Source organism: Triticum aestivum, chromosome 4B (genome assembly GCF_018294505.1).
Source record: "Triticum aestivum cultivar Chinese Spring chromosome 4B, IWGSC CS RefSeq v2.1, whole genome shotgun sequence".
NCBI lineage: Eukaryota > Viridiplantae > Streptophyta > Magnoliopsida > Poales > Poaceae > Triticum > Triticum aestivum.
The window spans coordinates 517,047,130-517,066,130 of NC_057804.1; the positions used below are offsets into that span (position 1 = coordinate 517,047,130).

General features: G+C 49.0%; 2 protein-coding genes and 1 long non-coding RNA gene across 5 annotated transcripts; 2 read left to right on the plus strand and 1 right to left on the minus strand.

The window, feature by feature from the left end:
• Window positions 1-3,191: 3,191 nt before the first annotated feature.
• On the plus strand, window positions 3,192-7,524 carry LOC123093016 (uncharacterized protein At5g39570). Of its 2 annotated transcripts, XR_006444973.1 has the most exons (2): window positions 3,214-4,640; window positions 7,155-7,524. XR_006444973.1 is itself a non-coding variant. In XM_044514894.1 (1 exon), exon 1 carries the CDS (start codon window positions 3,306-3,308, stop codon window positions 4,587-4,589), a length of 1,284 nt encoding a protein of 427 aa, XP_044370829.1. In that variant the 5' UTR covers window positions 3,192-3,305; the 3' UTR covers window positions 4,590-4,868. The 2 variants fall into 2 exon arrangements, 1 of the variants encoding a protein (XP_044370829.1); XM_044514894.1 differs by lacking the exon at window positions 7,155-7,524 and having other exon boundaries at window positions 3,192-4,868.
• Window positions 7,525-8,420: 896 nt separating this feature from the next.
• Window positions 8,421-14,390, minus strand: LOC123093017 (uncharacterized protein At5g01610). The gene is made up of 3 exons (XM_044514895.1): window positions 14,116-14,390; window positions 13,403-13,457; window positions 8,421-9,008 (listed from the first exon to the last, which is right to left on the minus strand). The coding sequence occupies exons 1-3, from the start codon at window positions 14,200-14,202 to the stop codon at window positions 8,629-8,631; spliced, it is 522 nt and encodes a 173-aa protein (XP_044370830.1). The 5' UTR covers window positions 14,203-14,390; the 3' UTR covers window positions 8,421-8,628.
• A 2,094-nt stretch (window positions 14,391-16,484) lies between these two features.
• On the plus strand, window positions 16,485-18,703 carry LOC123093019 (uncharacterized). Of its 2 annotated transcripts, XR_006444974.1 has the most exons (5): window positions 16,485-16,831; window positions 17,130-17,258; window positions 17,745-17,833; window positions 17,908-17,984; window positions 18,387-18,703. It is a non-coding gene; the product is annotated as an uncharacterized lncRNA (long non-coding RNA). The 2 variants fall into 2 exon arrangements; XR_006444975.1 differs by having other exon boundaries at window positions 16,485-17,258.
• The last annotated feature ends 298 nt before the right edge of the window (window positions 18,704-19,001 follow it).

Sequence of the window (19,001 nt, forward strand, 5' to 3'; positions counted from 1 at the left end):
AAGGGGGTCTTCTTCTCCAAGAAGACTCACCTCTTCCAACCCTAAACTCCATTGTTGCTCCAAGCTCCATTTTCGCCCGATCTCTCTCCCTAGCCAATCAAACTTGTTGATTTGCTCGGGATTGGGTGACAAGGGCCCGATCTACACTTCCATCAAGAGATATTCGATTCCCCCCACTTATCCCTAGCGGATCTTGTTACTCTTGGGTGTTTTGAGCACCCTAGACGGTTGAGGTCACCTCGAAGCCATACTCCATTGTGGTGAAGTTTCGTGGTGTTGTTGGGAGCCTCCAATTGTTGTGGAGATTGTCCCAACCTTGTTTGTAAAGATTCGGTCGCCGCCTTCAAGGGCACCAATAGTGGAATCACGACATCTCGCATTGTGTGAGGGCGTGAGGAGAATACGGTGTCCCTAGTGGCTTCTTGGGGAGCATTGTGCCTCCACACCGCTCTAACAGAGACGTACTTCCCCTTAAAAGGAAGGAACTTCGGTAACACATCCTCGTCTCCACCGGCTTCACTCTTGGTTATTTCGTACCTTTACTTTTGCAAGCCTACTTGTGTTGTATCCCTTGCTTGCTTGTGTGCTAGTTGTTATTGCATCATATAGGTTGCTCACTTAGTTGCACATCTAGACAACCTATTTTGTTGCAAAGTTTAATTTGGTAAAGAAAAGCTTAAAAAATGTTAGTTGCCTATTCACCCCCCCCCCTCTAGTCAACCATATCGATCATTTCACGAGGCAACCCTGATCCAAACCTTTGTTGGAGGGGGAATGCATCTCCATCTTGCAAACATTACACGCTTGCAAACAATACACATATACCCAAAGACATGTTATCTCCGTCCTGAAATATATGACATGTTTGCAAGTGTGTAATGTATTGGATCAGGGTTTAGGGTTGACAAGGCATGGATCAGGATATGTGTTAAAATAAGAGCTACGTAAAAAACAAACCAATGGCTTTTCAACATATGTACTCTTCATTCTCAAAGCCCATGATTTTTTTGCACCTTGCGTATTTCATCATAAATTTTTTAGGATTTTTTTAAACCGAAAAGTTTGAACTATTTAAAAAATAAATAAGAACTTCATGGAGCTAGGCCTCCAAAACGTCCTACTCATCTTATGCGAACTGAGTCTAGGTCAGATGGTTAGATTCTATGTGGTGGAACCAGCCCAACAGGGTTCAAGTCCTATACTCTAGACTTGGCACTGGTGTTCGCATTTTTCTGGATTTATTTCAGGCTTCCCGACAATGTTTGTTCAGTGGGAGGAGATGTTTCCGTCGACTACGGATGCTCCTGTGGTGACTTCACCAATCTCAAGATATGTGATGCCGGCTCGGTATTTCAGAGGTGCTCATAGGAATAGGGTGTGTGTGTTCGTAGGGGTGAGTATATGTGTGTTTTGTATGAGCGTTTAGAGCATCTCTAATTGAAGATGTAGATGCAAAAAATAACTAATTTTTACATCACCAAGGCCTAAAAACATTGTACAACAGATGATGTAGATGTAAAGAAAATTACATCACCTCCTCCAAATGATGTAAAATACAACACTCGAAGATCCAAATTTGCACCACCAGCTACCTGGTGATGTAAAATGCCCAGTCACGTGCCAGTCACCCAACCGTGGAATTTGAAAATCCCAGCGCCCGACCGACGCCCACCTAGCTCCCGCCGCCCGGCCTGACGGCCGACTCTGTTGACCCCGCTGCCGCCTTCGCCGTTCTGACCAACCTCGCCACGGCCACTGTCGGCGCTTCAACCTTCCCCGACCCCGCTTCCGCTGCCATGCCGCCCCCATCCCACCATAACGGTTTCGCCCCACCTCGTCCAGTCATCGTTGCGGGAACTGGTGTGCGATCGACGAAGAAGCTGTCGGCTGTTAAACCCCGTGGTGGCGGCCCGAACCGGCCAGCGGCGTCCAACCCCGCCACGGGTCCATCTCGGGCGGCGAAGAAAATGAAGGCGGCCGTGGCTACTTCGGCCGATTCGATACCGCCGCCGGCCAGGGCAACTGCCGCCGAACATGGACCTCCTCCTCCGCCGCCACCGCAAGCAACACCGGCCATGGAGGAAGAACCGGCCATGCCCGCGGCCACCGCCTCCAACGTGCTCGACGAAATGTCACAAAGGTAAAATAAATCCTTTTTCTTTTTGTTTGTTCTTTTCATGTCCGATACGAATATAATGTGACATTGCGTGTATGTGTATTTGTAGACTTGATGATGAAGCATTCATGCATGTGATAAATGTCGCAAACGAAGATTATTTCTCTTAAGAGTATGCATCACAAGAATACGATACTCAATATGATTATGATAATCTCAACATGGAGGACGAGGGCTTCATTGTCAAGGGAAGAACCGCAAATTATATGATCGTCGAAGATGTGTTGATTTGCACCGCATGGAAGTTGAGTTCGAAAGAATACTGTTGTACAGTGGCTGGAGTGCGGCTGTAGGCTGCTGCGCGACCGTAGGCGTTTTACATCTTCAAATATACCCTCTTCATTCCTAAATATAAGTTTTTCTAGAGATTTTAATATGGACTACATATGGTTTTATATAAACATAGTTTAGACTTTAGAGTGTAGATTCACTCATTTTGCTTCATATGTACTCCATATTAAAATCTCTAAAAAGACTTATACGGAGGGAGTACATCATATGTTGGAGCACTAGTTTTACATTACCAAATATACATCATCTATTCGAGTTGAGACTTTTTTGGAGATGTAAAAAGTATTTTTTTTGGTGATGTAAATTATACAATGTCTATGTTTACTTCTCCAAATATACATCTTCTATCGGCGATGCTCTTACATCTCTAATGAAGGTGATTCCAAAAATAAAGACCCTGATAAGTGGTATACGTGTGGCACGAACACATGACAACTTAGAACGTTTTTTATGACAAGTTTAATGACGCGATGATGCCAACTTTAGTTGTCAATCATGACATTTTTTTCGGATGACATGTTTCAGTTTTAATTTTCTTTCTTTCTTTCCGAATGGCAATTTTAATTGTAAAAAAGTTAGGTTCGTGAAAAAGAAAGTAATCAAATTACGGACGGGAGCAAAACGTGTGCCCGAAATGCAAGCCGTGTCCAACCGACGCGCCCTAGACGCTTCTCCGACGGCAGCTGGAACCGAGGGAGGTTCGCATCAAAACCGGTGGCTCCCACGACCACGAATACCCCGTGGCCCTGTGCCGTGTTGTCTGATCGAAGCCCCGTCTCTCTCTGCTCTGCTCTGTCTCCTCTGCTCAGCTCACCCCCTTTCCCCAGATCCGACGCGAATGGCCTCCTATGACGGCGAGGACGACTCCGGCCGGCGGCGCCCGCCGCCGCAGCAGCACCGCCCGTCCGGCGGGGGCAGCGGCGACCTCGCCGCCAGCGCCAAGCTGGTGGCGGAGGCGGCCAAGGCGGCGCTCCAGGACCACAACCTGGGGAAGGTCGACAAGGGCCGCACCGCCGAGGCCGCCGCCGACCTGCTCCACGCGGCCTCCCTCTACGGCAAGCTCGAGGGCAAGCCCGTCGGCGGCTACCTCAACAAGGCCGAGGACTACCTCCACAAGTTCGGCGCCAAGGAGGGGGGCAGCGGAGGCGGCAAGCACCAGCCCAGTGGTCACGGGGGTTCAGGCGGCAGGTACGAGGAGGAGGATGAGTACAGGAAGAAGCCTACTAGTGGTGGTGGGAGGTACGAACAGGATGATGATGAGTACAAGAAGAAGCCCAGCGGTGATGGGAGGTATGAAGAGGATGATGAGTACAGGAAGAAGCCTACTGGTGGTGGTGGTGACTACGGAGGTGGAAGGTATGAGGAAGAAGATGAGTACAAGAAGAAGCCTAGCAGTGGTGGCTATGGTGGGGGGAGGTATGAGCAAGAAGATGACTTCAAGAGGCCTCCTAGTGGTGGTGGTGGTGGCGGCTATGGTGGGGGAAGGTATGAAGACGATGATGAGTACAAGAAGAAGCCTAGTGCTGGTGGATATGGAGGTGGAGGAGGGAGATACGAAGATGAGTACAAGAAGAAGCCAACCGGTGGCCATGGTGGAGGGAGGTATGAGGAAGATGATGAGTACAAGAGGCCTAGTGGTGGAAGCCATGGAGGGAGGTATGAAGAAGAGGACTACAAGAAGAAGCCTAGTGGTGGAGGAAGGTATGAAGAAGAGGACTACAAGAAGAAGCCTAGTGGTGGAGGAAGGTATGAAGAAGATGACTACAAGAAGAAGCCTAGTGGTGGAAGCCATGGAGGGAAGGATGAGTCAGAAGGCGGTGGCATTGGAGACTACATTAAACTTGCACAAGGTTTCATGAAGAAGCAGGATGACGAGGGTGGGCACAAGAAGACTAGTGGACATGGAGGAGGAGGGTATGGAAAGGAGGAAAATGAAGAGGACAGCGGCAAGAAGAAACATGGTGGTCGCCCTGAGAGTGGAAAAGACGAGTCGGAGGGCAGTGGCATGGCAGATTACCTGAAACTTGCACAGGGTTTCATGAAGAAGGATGGTGAAGGGGGAAGTGGAGCTGGTATGGGGGACTACTTAAAGCTTGCAGAGGGGTTCATGAAGAAGCGTTGATTTATAACTGATCTTCGCTACCATTGCGATTGATGAAGGACTTTGTGTTTGGTTAGTCCCTTGTCTTGTTTAACATCTGTATGTTGTGGGATTTCCTATGATTTCCGCCGACAAAGCTGTCTTTGCGCTGTGTGCAATGTACTGAATGCCCAAGGTGCTACTTTCGATTTCAGGAGAATAAAAGATTGGATGAATAAACGTGTGTTATTCACGCTTTGTAAATAGTTTTGACTTGAAATAATTATTGTAGTGTTATCATAATAGAAGTGTTGAATAGAACTTGTGTCTTCTAATGGCTATTATTTGAATGTAGCTATGCTGGTGATCTATCTTAGTATCTTATTATACTGAACTGAACCCTAATGCAATGCTGTGCGTATCTAAAACCCTTGGGCTAAATCTGAAACAAAAAAAGGCACATATGAAGATCATGATTAATATATGTTGTAGCATTATGTTTGCTGGATTCAGTTAAAGAGACACTCTGTTTCTTTTCAGCAAGTGTTTTGACTTTGCCCTGTGAAATCGTCTCTAAGTGGGTTGGTTGAAAAACTGTTTTTATCTGCATCTTACTTTCCTGTTCCACCTACTGGCTCTGATCTTGTAGCTAAACTACTGAATTTTTTCATGGTTGTTTTGAGGACACCTTTTCAACAGATGGTAGTTTTGGATATTTGTGTCAAATGTTGGTAGTTTCCGGCATCTGTGTACAGTTAAATGACAAGCAAACGTTTTAATGTAAACATCACCCAACACCTGCTGAAGCACACCCTCAGCTGGTGTCATGTTATCAGCTTGAACTTACCTGCAAACATATACTCCCTCCGTCCCAAAATAAGTGTCCTGATTTAGTACAAAGTAGACACTTCTTTTTTTGGGACGGAGGGAGTATGTTATACCAGTTATTGCACACTTTCCAGATACCATGGCGGGCAGGAAAAGCACCACACAAACATAACCTTTATGAGCGTGAGCTGTTCTTTCTTCCACTATGGTAGAACATATTTCACAGTTCTTATCTTATCCTTCTCCGCGGCCCCTTCTTCATATCAGCAGGCAGCCTTGTTTGTGTCTTACCTTGCATCCAGACTCCAAACTTTAAGTACTCCAGACCTACTTGATAATCTGCTAGAACTCAAGTAATTGAACACTCTGAACCATTCTTCAACGGTCCAACCGAGGCAACAAGAGTATCCATCCTTGCGCTGGTATGTTGCCATCGCACCACGGCATCAACAAGCTTGACAAGGATAGGTCAGGTGAACATCTGACATCCTCCGTGCTTCTTTCCCAGTACATGGAGAATGCCGAGGAGTTATCTTAAATCTCCATCAAAGACCTCTGTGATGAACTATGGTGACGAGCGTGAAATACACTGTGTGCCTCAAACAGCCAAACAGCCTGAAAATCCTCCTAGCATGTACCAGTCAGCAACAGCAGAACATGTTGCTGCTACAGTAAATATGAGTGGTGCCAGAAATCCCAAGGCATGTTTACATGGCTTTTGGTAATCACTCTTGGCGATGTTGAAGATGAATCCGAGGGCTACATGGAGCCGTCAAAGATTTTTGTGAAGAAGCAGGATCAACATGCTGGCTTGGAAATTAAAGACCTTAGAAAACAAAATATCAGTCTCATGGTCAAATGGTGGTGGAAATTAGAGACACAAAACGGGCTCTGGCAGAACATAGTCCGGGCCAGGTATCTTCGCAACATCTCTGTTGCTGAAGTTTCTCCCAAATTCTCCGACTCGCCCTGTTGGAAGGCCTTGCTCAAAATCAAAAACATATATATGATGGGCAGGAAAATTGAAACTGGTGCTAGAACCTGATAAGATTGTGGAAAGATCCAATCAATGGGCTGACCCCATTTCAGGATCAATACCCACGTTTGTTTGAGATATGCAACTACCCCACGAGTACCCTGAATAGGAAAGATAGACTTGATGACACCGATATGTTCAGACGTAGGCTTACCCCTGAGCTGTCCAAGCAATGGGAGGATATGCGTGCTGCGGTTAATAGAATCCACCTCGATGAGAGGAGTGATCGTGTCTTTTGGGGACTCAACCAGAGTGGCAAGTTCACCACTAAATCGGTGTATAAGATGTTGGAGGAGCCTCTTAGTGGTTGCCACTATAGATGGATTTGGAAAGCCAAAATCCCTCTTAAAATCAAAATCTTCTTATGGCAGATGTCGCAAGACGCAATTCTCACTAGGCAAGTTATGAGAAAGAAGAAATGGCCGGGGAATCCCTGTTGCTCTTTTTGCAAACAGGTTGAAACGGTACAACACCTATTCTTCAATTGTCCCGTGGCAAGAATTGTATGGCGACCGATTGGGGTTGCTCTTGGTACTGATAGATGTCCGTCGAATTACTGGCAATACTTTGTGTGGTGCAATAAATTCCTTCCTGGGAAGCAAAAGTTTTACACAGTAGGTCTAGCGGCTGTATGTTGGGCGATTTGGTTGGCTCGCAACCGAGCTACCTTTGAAAAAAAAAACAAATCAAGACTCCTTTTGAGATTGTGTTTTCTCTGTGTTCCTTTCTACTTTACTGGACAGGGCTACAACAAGGAGAGGACGCCAAAGATCTTCGTTCTGGAGCCGAGATGATCAGGACTGGCACGATGCAGCTGATGAAGATGTGTGGCGCTGTCAAGCAACCAATCCAGGGCGCTTGAAAGGAAGACGGGCGCGCAACCTCGATGCTGTTCTATCTCGGCGAAGATTACCATCTGTTTACTTGACTTTGCAGTTGTGTTCTGATACTTGATCCTGAGCTTTTGAGATTGTAATAGGATAGATGTTATGTCGTGCTATCCAGGTTTTCGCCCCATGATACTCGTTTCGATGGCGAGCGAGTATGGTGGGTTTCCTGGTAGTGCTAGAACTCGCTTTACTTCTTTCCCTCCCCCTGACCTTCTCGTTTGAACTGGTTGTATTTCCGTTCTTTGCAATGGAAAGGGGTAAAGCCCGGTTCAAAAAAAAAACATGCTGGCTTGGAGCGATTCAGAAGGTGGTTTTTGTGTGGAAATTGCATGGACCTAGGCTAAGAGCTCATGAAGAGAAGGCCCAAATGCCATAATATACTACTCCCTCCGTCCCAAAATAAGTGTCTTAACCTTAGTACTCCCTCCGTCTCAAAATTCTTGTCTTAGATTTGTCTAGATAGTATCTAGACAAATCTAAGACAAGAATTTTGGGACGGAAGAAGTACAATTTTGTACTAAAGTTAGTATAAAGTTGAGACACTTATTTTGGGACGGAGGGGGTATTAATTAAAACTAGCCCTTACAAGAAATTCCTTAGTAGGATTTTCGTTCACCACTGGTAGGTCCTAGTTCAGATATGTTTAGCATGTGATTTTTCGGCAGAAACTCGTAGCACACTATATGATCGAATGTGGAGCCTGTATACAGGGATCCAAGATTAAAAGCAACTGGGTAAGTATTTCTGTAACTGACTTTTTCTGCCTGGGTCATGTTCCAGGAAACCTGCCGCTTAATCCATACAAAGAATACCATGATCCAGTACATTGGCAATTTGGGATGATGCACCTGATTTTGTAGTCATTGTTTTCATTTTCCTGTCTTCAGGCGAGCTGTGTGAGTTGAGTAGTATCTTTCTTTTTCATCCCGTCATGTGTTTCCTGGCATCACGATACTATCATGATGTTTTTGCATATATGTCATTGTTTTATGTCGCGAAATGTCTGAAAGCTTGCTGAAACAATTATTTCGGCAAAAGTGCAATGCACCTCCGCCAGCAGCCGGCACACGCAGCACCATAAAGCACTGAAACACAGGTCCCCGACAGACGAGCAACACAAAGCCAGAACACATGCCAAATGTTCACATTACTGGGACACCACCCTTTCCTTAGGAGAACAAATCCAATGTACAGACATGCCGATCAGCCCACCAATCTAATCACCAGCACGTCCTCAGGAACCACACACCATATGGGACTCAAAAGAATGGCACGAATCATGGAGACTATGGATAGGATCATAGGAAGACGGATCATCAGACTGAGCTCAGAACTCCTCGACGGAGGCGGCTTCGCGGGGCACCTCGTAGGCGTCCTTCTGCCTCAGCTTCTTCACGCCGGCGATGAAGCACACCTTGTCGGACCGGAAGCTCTCCAGGTTCACGGTGGTCACCTTCACCCACACCACCACCTTGGTCTTCATGCCCTCGATCGCCGAGAGCTTGCCTCGGGACAGGGTCGCCTTCACGCGGGTGGCGTACCGTATCATGGAGGAGTCCTTGAAGCTCACCTCGCAGGGCTTGGCCAGGTGCACCACGAGCCTCGAGCTCGTCTGGTCGTACTCGTAGCAGATGATGTTCCGAGGGAAGAGGCCCGGAGGGAGGTTGTACTCGCGCAGCAGGTCAGAGAGGGACTTGTTTGGTTTGCCTGAATAAGAAAGAAATAGGGTCAGCCACTTGTAGTCCATATATAGTAGACATTTATGTAGCAATTATTCAATTGTCACTAGCTAGAATTGCATAGACCTAATAGCAACTTGTGAACCATGGCATGAGAATGCCACAAACATATTGAAACGCAGAAGGGAATTCAGAAGCAGCAGTTTCGAGCGCTTGAGCAAAGTTCAAATATATGGAGAATGTTGTGTGTAAAGTGTAAATGACGAATTATGTATACTACAAGACTGGAATTGCAATCAAACAAAGTGTGAAAATGGGAAATTCATATGAAGGACTTTTTTATCAGAAGAAAGGGGTCTCAGAGCAATGCATACCGTATACCTACTGTTATGGCGCTGCTAGAAGGAGGGCGCGAGAGGGCCGGCCGGGGGCCTTTTTGCCCACGGCCGGGCAAGAGGGAAGGGATTTCCTTCTTAATTCTTGCTTGATTAGATTGATACATCTCCTCTCTTTATATAGAGAGGTTTACTTGACTCCCAAGCAAGACTTACTTGACCGCTAAGCAAGCGACCCTTATCTCTAATTAACCCTAAGACTAATGGGCCCATTAAGCCTATTACGTACTCTAACACTACACCCCACCTGGACATGCAGCTTGTCCTCGAGCTGCAGCCTAACCAACTTATAACCATGACTCGACGCAACACAAACCTAACACCTAAAAACAAGCCTTTTACATCTCGGCTTGTTTTATTATTCTCAACCTAAAATGGACTGAGACGCTTTATTTTGGACCCTTTAACAAAAAGTGGACACCATCCGCACGTCAAACGTGCACGTGTACAGCCACCTGGATCCCATGGACACCACCTGGACCAAAGGAGTGCATGTGTATGGCCATCTGGAAGTGGTCGCAAGAGCGACCAGCAAAGGCGCCCTCGCGGTGGTCGGCGGCGGAAAGCAGTGGTGCTACGCGGTGCGCTCCTGTTGGTGACACCCTGCCTTCGCCCCGCCGGACGGCTGTTGGTCTGCACCGCACAGGAAAGAGTGGAGGGCTTGCGATTGAGAATGACGAGGAGGGGTGTGCCCCCCCAATCGCCGATGTCGCAGACTTTGAGGTCGTTGCCCGCGGGGAAAACAACGTGCCAGCCGCCCGTGGGGGAAACCGCATGACCAAGATCCCCGACGCAGTGGACGAGATCGAGGTCCTTTGCGCAGCGAAGGGCAACTTGGAGGAGCGGCAGCTACAGACCACGCATCTCCCGCACACGCCGACGCGCTAGGAGGCCGCGCGCAGCAGCCTGCAGCCTCACAGCCGCCGACACGTGGCGGGTAGTAATCCAAGACGGAAGCGGTGCCGGCGACGACAGGGACTTGATCTGCTGGATGTGGACGCCCTGGGATGGCGGCGGCGCTGATGGGAACGAGATCGTCGCACTCCCATCGTAGGGCATCCCATACTGGGCGGCGGAGCTGACTGGCGATGGCTGCTGCAGCTGCAGCGGCTGCTGCGCTGTCACGCCGGGCAGCGGCAACGGCTGCTGCGTCGGAGTGCCGGTCGCGGAGGAGGCCGCCAAAAGCGGCGGCTGCCACTGCAGCCAAGGCTGGGCGGTGGTGGCGATGGATGGCAGTTGCAGCGGCCTGGCGAGCGCGGCGAAGGCCGCCTGGTGCGGCGGCTGACACGGCAGCCACGGCGGCGCGGGGGTGGCGATGGGCGGCGCAACCGAGTGCGGCCCGTAGGACCCGGCCAAGAACAGGTGGATCTCCTGGACCGCCTGGGTTAGGTCCCGCAGCACCCCGGACACCTCCTCCCAGGTGAGTACGGCGGGGGCGGGCGCGACAGAGGATCCCGGCGCGGGCAGGAGCGGGGCGACGGTCGTGGTGGTCGCCGGAGGCGACAAGGTGACCGGCAGCGGAAGAGACGGGCTTGGCGGCGGTGAAGACATGATCGAACCGAAGCTAGCTGATACCCAGTTGCAGCCTGAGGCGTCGGGCGCCACGGGGAACTACGCCGGCCTTCCCACCATGGACCGAGCACCGTCATCAGCTCTCCGCACCGCCGAGGCAGTGGGCCATGGCGCGCCAAACCAGCAGCCGCCCCGGTTCGCCAAGCTCGACTTCGCCACTTATGATGGCTCGGACGACCCGCTTAACTGGCTCAACCAGTGTGACCAGTTCTTCCGCGGGCAGCGCACACCCGCGTCGGAGCGCACTTGGCTGGCTTCCTACCATCTCCGCGAGGCCGCCCAGACATGATACTACGCCCTCGAGCAGGACGAGGGCGGCATGCCCCCGTGGGAGCGCTTCCGCGAGCTGTGCCTTCTTCGCTTCGGACCGCCATTACGCGGGAGCCGATTGGCCGAGTTGGGTCGCCTGCCTTTCACCTCCACGGTGCAGGATTTCGCCGACCGCTTCCAGGCCTTGGCGTGTCACGCGCCAGGTATGACGGCCCTGCAGCGGGCTGAGCTCTTCGTCGGCGGCCTTCCGGATCACATTCGCGTCGACGTGGAGCTTCGCGGACCCCAGGATCTCCAGTCGGCCATGTACTACGCCCGCGCGTTCGAGCGCCGCGCGGTGGCCATCCAGCAGGAATCACCGTCCCGGACCGCTGGGTCGCTACCCGGGCCGGATTCCGTGCAGGGTCGGCCTGCGCAGGCTTCTGCGGCATCCCTCGCCGCGACCGCGGGACGCCCATTCCGCCAGCTCACCTCAGCCGAGCTACTCGAGCGTCGCCACCAAGGGTTGTGCTTCAACTGCGACGAGCCCTACACGCCCGGCCATGCCTGCCCGCGACTCTTCTACCTGGAGGTTGCAGACTACATTCCGAAGGACGCCGTCGCCGCCGACCTGACCGCCCCAGCTGTTGAGAAGGTGTTTGACGCTGGTTGATCGCCTCGAGGAGTCCTCAAGCGCTTCCCCACCTTACAGCTCGAGGACGAGCTGTTTGTGCAGGCGGGGAGAAGTGTTACGGCCGTAGAGGCCACCGGGCAATCTTAGCCCACAAGTTATCTTAGGATTAATTCTTATGCAAGTTATTTAGGTTATAAATATAGGCTGTAAGACTCTTTTTGGAATTAAGCAATAAGAAGATTATTATCTCTATTGCCCGGCTCCCAGAGGAGCCGGAACCCTAGCCGCCTCTAACCCTAGCCGCCGCCATCTCCCTCCTCTCCCGCGACGGCGCCCAACCGCCGGCGCGGCCGCTCATCGCCACGCCCAGCCCCCACTTTCCCCTACTGCCTACGGCCAAGACCGGGCAGAACCCTAGCTCCTAACACCTACTTAAACCAAAAAACAAACAAACTGGAAGGTACAATTGAAGATGGCCTGCAAGTGGAAAAAAACTTGCCAACGGATCTGCTTTGCGAGCATTCACATTTTATTTCACAAACTACTTCCTCCGTTCAATATTACTCCCTCCGTTCCAAATTACTTGACTTTCATTTGTCTAGATACGAATGTATCTATACTTATTTAGTGTCTAGATACATCCATATCTAGACAAATGGAGGCCAAGTAATTTGGAACGGAGGGAGTATAAGATGTTCTAACTTTTTTCTGAATCGGATGTATATAGCTTACAAGACGTTTTAACCTTTTTCTGAATCGGATGTATATAGACGCATTTTAGCGTGTTTGTTCACTCATTTCAGGCATTTCAGGCCGTATGTAGTCCATATTGAAATATCCAAAACATCTTATAATAGTGAACGGTGGGAGTACTTCAGAACATTCGCATTTTATTTAAGAAACTACTGTCTTTTCGCGCAATGTTTTCACGTGAGCGGTCGGATTACGGATCCGAGTATACCACTAGTTGTTCGCAGCTTCCTGTAAGAGTACAGATTAGGGGCTGCTTAGAAGAAAACATTGATTAGACCATGCACTACAGACTACCAAATCAGCTGGCTGGTGCTTGCTAACCCCATGACAAGCTGAAGACAGCCTTGCTAATACCGCCAAAGACCTCAACAGACCCAGTGCAAAGATTGCAAGTAAAACAAGATGTTAGGTGAGCAAGTCCCCCCTGCTCTGCACTATATCCTCCTAGGAGCTTTTGCATAATTGCGTCAACAAACATTGGACCCATTTCAGTTTGGCCCCCATGTGCATCAGCGTCACTCATTGTATTGCTAGTACTTTGCAGATCGAAAAGAGTACTTGGATTAGAGCTACAGGGCCGGAGCCAGATCCAAATCGTGAAGAAAGGCTATGTGCGTATTAAGGAAAGCACTCCTTGTTTTGCTTTGGTGTTACGCATCAGCAAGAAAAACAGCGTTGCTAACAGCGATGGACAAGTGTACTGAAGATGTTGCTAAGACGACGTGGCATGTAGCTTCAGACTAACTGCTATTTTCTGAGCCACAAAGCAACCACTGAACGGAAATTGGAGAAATTAGGGGGCAGGGCTATCGATGGTACCTTTGAGTTTCTCGAACACCCATTTGGCCTTCTCCTCCACGGTGCTTGAGATGCGCTGCAAATCAGAGTGGTTGGGTTATTCGCTGTGACTTGTGAATGATGAACTGAACCACTTGGATGTTGGAACTAGAGTGTAGTCTAGTAATAATTAAACTTAGAATGCACAAAAATGTACTACTACTGAGTCGGTACAGCGAATGCAGAAGTGTGATCGAATCAAATAATGATTTTCATATGGCAGTCCACTCGGAAAAAGGTTGCATATGAAAAGCAAGAACTTTCGCTGGTCTTGGTGGGAAAAGGAACGAATCTAACCTGGCCTAAAGGAGGAAGAATATAAGAGAAAGATCTACAGATGAATGCGTTCAAGAACCCAAAATTTTCTTGGTTAGTAGCAGTAACAACATGTGAACCACGAAATGTTGACAGACAGATTATTTCTGAAATTTAACTGCCGCAGAAAAAGATGGGGACGAGAAAAACAGAAAACTGAGCAACAAAAAAGAATCCGTCGATCCACCCCCGTGATAACGGAAACCCGTAGAAATCTCCCAGAAACAAGCAGGCGAACCGGGAAATCAGGAACGGCATTTTACCTAGTCCAAGAGATTCACCAAGAACGAGAAGAGATTCACCATGACGAACAAAGCCACGAAGGCGAGAAAGATGACGGGGAAAGGTGTGAAGGAAGGAGAGCAGAGCAGAGCACTGACCGAGATGTCGCCGCCGATGGCAGAGAGCTCCTGCTTGGCCTTGCGGGGGATGGTGAAGCTGCCGAGCTTGGTGAGGGCCTTCTCCATCCTCCCTCGGCGCCGGCGTGGGGCGTGTGGACGCGGACGCGGACGGCGGCTGTGGCGCGTGCGTGGGGGTGCCGCGGGATGGGCGACAGACAGTGGACGGAACCGGGTTCAGAGCTGCGGCACGCTCCACAGGAGAGGAGCGGAATAAATAAAGAGCGGCTTTCGTTCGGGGTTCCAAACCGTGGCGCCGGATCCCGTGCGGGCCGGGTGTTTGTTTGGTGGGTGCGTGCGACGGATCTCCAGTGGAGTGAAGCTTCTGGAGAGAGGAAAAGGGAAGGAGACGTCGGAGGGATTGAGAATGGGAAACGTTTGGGGCCGGGGCACCGGCCGAAGCTTCGGCCGGTCCAGTCCACGCACGCGCGATGCGACCCACTCGCGAGCAACCACGTGGCGCGATGGACCCGAGACGACTAGTCCTCCTTCCTTTTCTCTTCTTCCTCTCGCGCATCTCTCTCTTTCTCTCTCCCTGCTGCCATGGTCAACGCATCGCCCTGCGCCCGCAGGCCTCTCAGGCGCGCCGCCGTTCAGCAGATCTGGCCGCCCTCGACCAGATCCGCGCGGATCCGCGTGCATCGGAGCTCTCCCTACCTCGCCGGACCCGGCCACGCCGGAGCTGCAACCAGCCATGGCAGGACTGCACCCCGCGACGCAAATTTTGCTGGAACCTCGACGTCACGGCGAGATGGCGGATGACTGTTTTTTGCTACAACTGTGTTTTGGTTTTGCTACTATCATAGAGATTTTTTGCTGGAACCGATGGTATTTTTTGCTTCAATCAGAGATGTGCGATAGCTGGGGAGGCTGGTGAGTGCTGCAACCGTTGACAGAAAAGCTTCAACCCAAGATTAAAAATGCTTCAACCGTGTATACAGAAAGCTGTACGCGTTCAGTGCTATCGAGGAAAGCTACAACCGTCTATATAAAATGCTACAACCTTTAATGAAAAAAGCTTCAACCGAACGATAGAGAAAAGCTACATCATTCATGAAGAAGATGCAACCTTTTTGACAGCCATGACAACGTTTTTTGCTGCAACCACACAGAATGTTTGCTACTACCATAGACAGTAATTGTACCACCATTTCACGGCGGTGACCGGTGACTGGAAATCAGAAAGGTTGCAACCGGCGACGAAAAAAGCTTCAACCGGCTAGAAAAGAAGCTTCAACCGGCGATATAGAATGCTTCAACCGGTGACAGGAAACGCAAAAAGTTACAATCGTTAACACAAAAGGTTCAACCATATATTTCAAAAGCTTCAACCAGAGACCGGCGACGAAAAAGCTGCAGCGGCGAGCCGTTAATGCACATGACTGTTTTTCTATGCACCAATGGTGCTGCGACGGATGCTGGAACCGGCGGCCCCGACATTGTTGGACCTGGCGGTCGCCATCACCGCTTGTTTTTTATGCATCTGGTACCTTTTTTGCTGCAGCGGAGACGGCGAGTGGCGACGGCGAGTGGCGACGGCGAGCGGCGGCGAGCGGCGAGCGGCAGCCATGGCGAGCCACCGATGCAGCGAGCCACGAGGAACGCGGGGTGTGGCAGACGGCGACGGCGGCCAGAGTCAACGATGCAGGGCGGATGAGGAAGACGAAGACCGGGTACACATCAAGCCCGTCCGATACGTGCGTGATCGAGCGGTTCCGCGCGCTCCGTGTTAGACAGATCCAGTGGCCCATGCGAGGCCGAAAGTTTCGGCCAGTGCGCCGGCGCCTATTAGCGCCTATTGAGAATTGAGAAGTTCTCAAGCCGATTTGGTCGCGTCGCTCAGCCCTAAAATCTTGTGCCAAGGAGGGAGGATCGCGGGCGAACCGGGGCAGCGGTTTGAGACGCGCACGGACCCCAAGTTTGAAAAGGGACCGAATATGGCAGCGAGCCGCGTGACCGAGCCGAGCGTATGCCGCACCCCATTGTTACATTCTAGCCAAAGTTGAGCCTTCCGAGGGCACTTGCATTCTCAGCCGTCGGATTGAGTGTCCAAATGAATCTGGGTCGTCGGATCTTCAGATGGCTTGATCTGGGCCGTTGGATCGTTCTGATGTGACAACCAATGAATAGTGCTTATTTTCCTGCACCCTGTGCTAGCTCTCCATGACATGTGGGTCCCAGGCGAGGTGGGCCTCGGTTGTCATCGACAATGAAGGTGGGAGTGACTGGTGATGGTCGTTATGTGTGTAGGAGCCGCGCCACCGCCTGTAATCTTCAGTGGCCCCCGAGGGTAGTTCCGGCATTTCACCTAGCCCTGTGCTAGGTGCTTTATCCGGATTAGTTGCCCCGTCCCCAATCGGGTGCGATGGCTAGGGTTTGTCTCACTCCTCTCTCTCCCACGCTCCCTTGCGTCGCCGCCGCCACCCCCTCCCATTCCCAGCCCGTGCTCTCCTCTCTTCCTCACCTCCCTTACGCCACCATCCGTCGGGAAGCACCACGGTCGTTGTTGCTCCGCGCCGCTGCTCCTGAGCCGAGCTTGTGCATCGGCATCACCGTGAGGGGCATGGCCTGCTGAGACGGCCGTCCATGTCGCTGTTGCCGTCGTTCTTCGCGCCATCGGATAGTATGGCCGCCACCGCATGCCCCTGTCGAGCGCGTGCCATCACCGTCGTCATCCATCGGGGAAGTACAAGCCACTGTACGGACTCACCATACCGGCCATGCCAGCCAAATCTCCTCTGCACCTCCTAACAGGCTTGTCTAGCACTAAAGGGGACACATTTTTACACTCCCGCTAATTTTTAATCATCTCAATTATGACTTGTTAGTAGGATGTTGTTTGTAGAATTTAGTTTTTTTTTGTTGCAATCCATTATGAAGCATACAGGTGCTTAGATTTTGATATTTTTTAGTTTGGTCAGCTCAGATGTTGATAACTTTTCAGTTTGTTTCAAGCTGTTTAGTTCAGATTCTGATACTTTGTGTACCATTTATAGAAGATGCTATGTAAGATGATGGCAAGGTTTAGTTATCTGAAAATACAAGTGAAGTTCGGCATGGTTTCAATGATGTTTTAAAAAAAATCCATGTATCATTGACCTACAACAAAGCTCAGTCTATGCAAGGTAATTTCTGAAATGAGACGTACAAGACTTCATTATTTGCTTGATTTGCTATTCATCCAGGGGGGTGTATCAGTTTGGTTTGCCTTATATCTTCATCACTATGCTATGTTGATTCATGTGCTCCTTTTAGTCGGAGATGACGTGCTCAGATTTAGAAAATTGGTTACTCCTATTTTGTTCACTTCCTAACCTGCAAGAAACAGGAACAACCTCTACAATGTACTGTTTTGTAAGCACAAATATGTCTATCATCGAATATATTAGAGTTGACAACCAAGTTGCTTAAGCATTAACATTGTATGGATAGTATGCATTAAGACAGCCAGTGCCGGCAGTAATTCCAGTTTTTGTTTCTGGAGTCACAAATAAAATTTATTTGAAATGTTTATGTAGTTATCTCAATTGAAGTCACAAAATAACCCAATTATTTTTGTCTTCTATATTCTCTGATTTTCAGCCTCCATGTCCTAACACTGAATGTCTCAGATAATTTGGCGACGGGTCATATATTAAGAGTTGGTGGAGATTCAAGACTTACATGACTGCTATTGTAGCAACAATGCTATGGGCAGATGGTATGCGCCTGACTATTTTTCTTTTGGCTACCTGCTATTTTGTTGTAATTGTTTGCTAATACTCAATTTCAAAGGCTATCTTTCCTACCACTCTCACTCTTGGCTATACTTCAACCCAAACATCAACGAAGCAAAGAACTTGATTTACAAGGTACAATCCTTATCCATGGGAGCATACCTATCCATGGAACAATACTACCATACTGGAGTAATAATTATATTTTTTTATTAATTGGTCTATATGCTTATGGATGTTTGTTGTCAAGAAGCAAAGCTTATTTTGTGGATGGATGCATTGGTTTATGCTACCAACCTTTTAGATTTGTTCTTAAGTCTAAAGTTGCTTATGATAAATGATACGCTCCACCGGGAAAATGTGACCGGTAATTTTAGTGCAATCAAAATATCTTTCGTCCTATGTTAATTTTCACATATGTTTGCAATATTAGTTGAGACATACATTTGAATGTGCATGCTTACTATCCTTTATGTTGTCCAGTAAGTTGAGATGTACATTGCTTAATTATGTGATTACGGCCTTGGCGCTCTTCAGAGCAGTAGCACACCGACATGCATAAGGAAGCCGACGGACAGCCAGAGCAAGGTGTGGAGCTTGAGCTACAACGAGAATGACAACTTGGGTGTTAGCTGCAAAAACCAACAGTTCAAGTGTTCAAACAGTTCAACTTGGGCTGATAGAGTTTGCTATTAAATTTCTTTCTTGGAAAATAATTTGCTGCTATTACTTCAAATGTTACAATGTTTGGTTATCTTTTGAGACCTTCATGTTTCCTATTTCATGTTGGCATTGTCAATGTTTACAGTAATGTGCAAGCAGAAATTACTCGTGTTGAGTAAAACCTTCTATGATTTTGAGACTGTTGATAAACTAGAGCTCTAGATGATCTTTGCTTATGAAAAGCATGTTCCAAATCAGTTCATAATTTCATCTATGTATTTAGTATTAGTTTGTTGTGTTTGAAATGTGATACAATAAAAAAATGTAGTAAACATTGAGTAAATAGGAACTTACAGTTGCTTAGGTAAATTGCGACCATATCTATGTAGCAAGTAAGTAACAAGCTACAAACTATATATGTTGGAGATGATCTGTTGAGACTGCATCTAATGACGTATGGTCTTTCCTGTTTAGGTTGGGATGTACTTT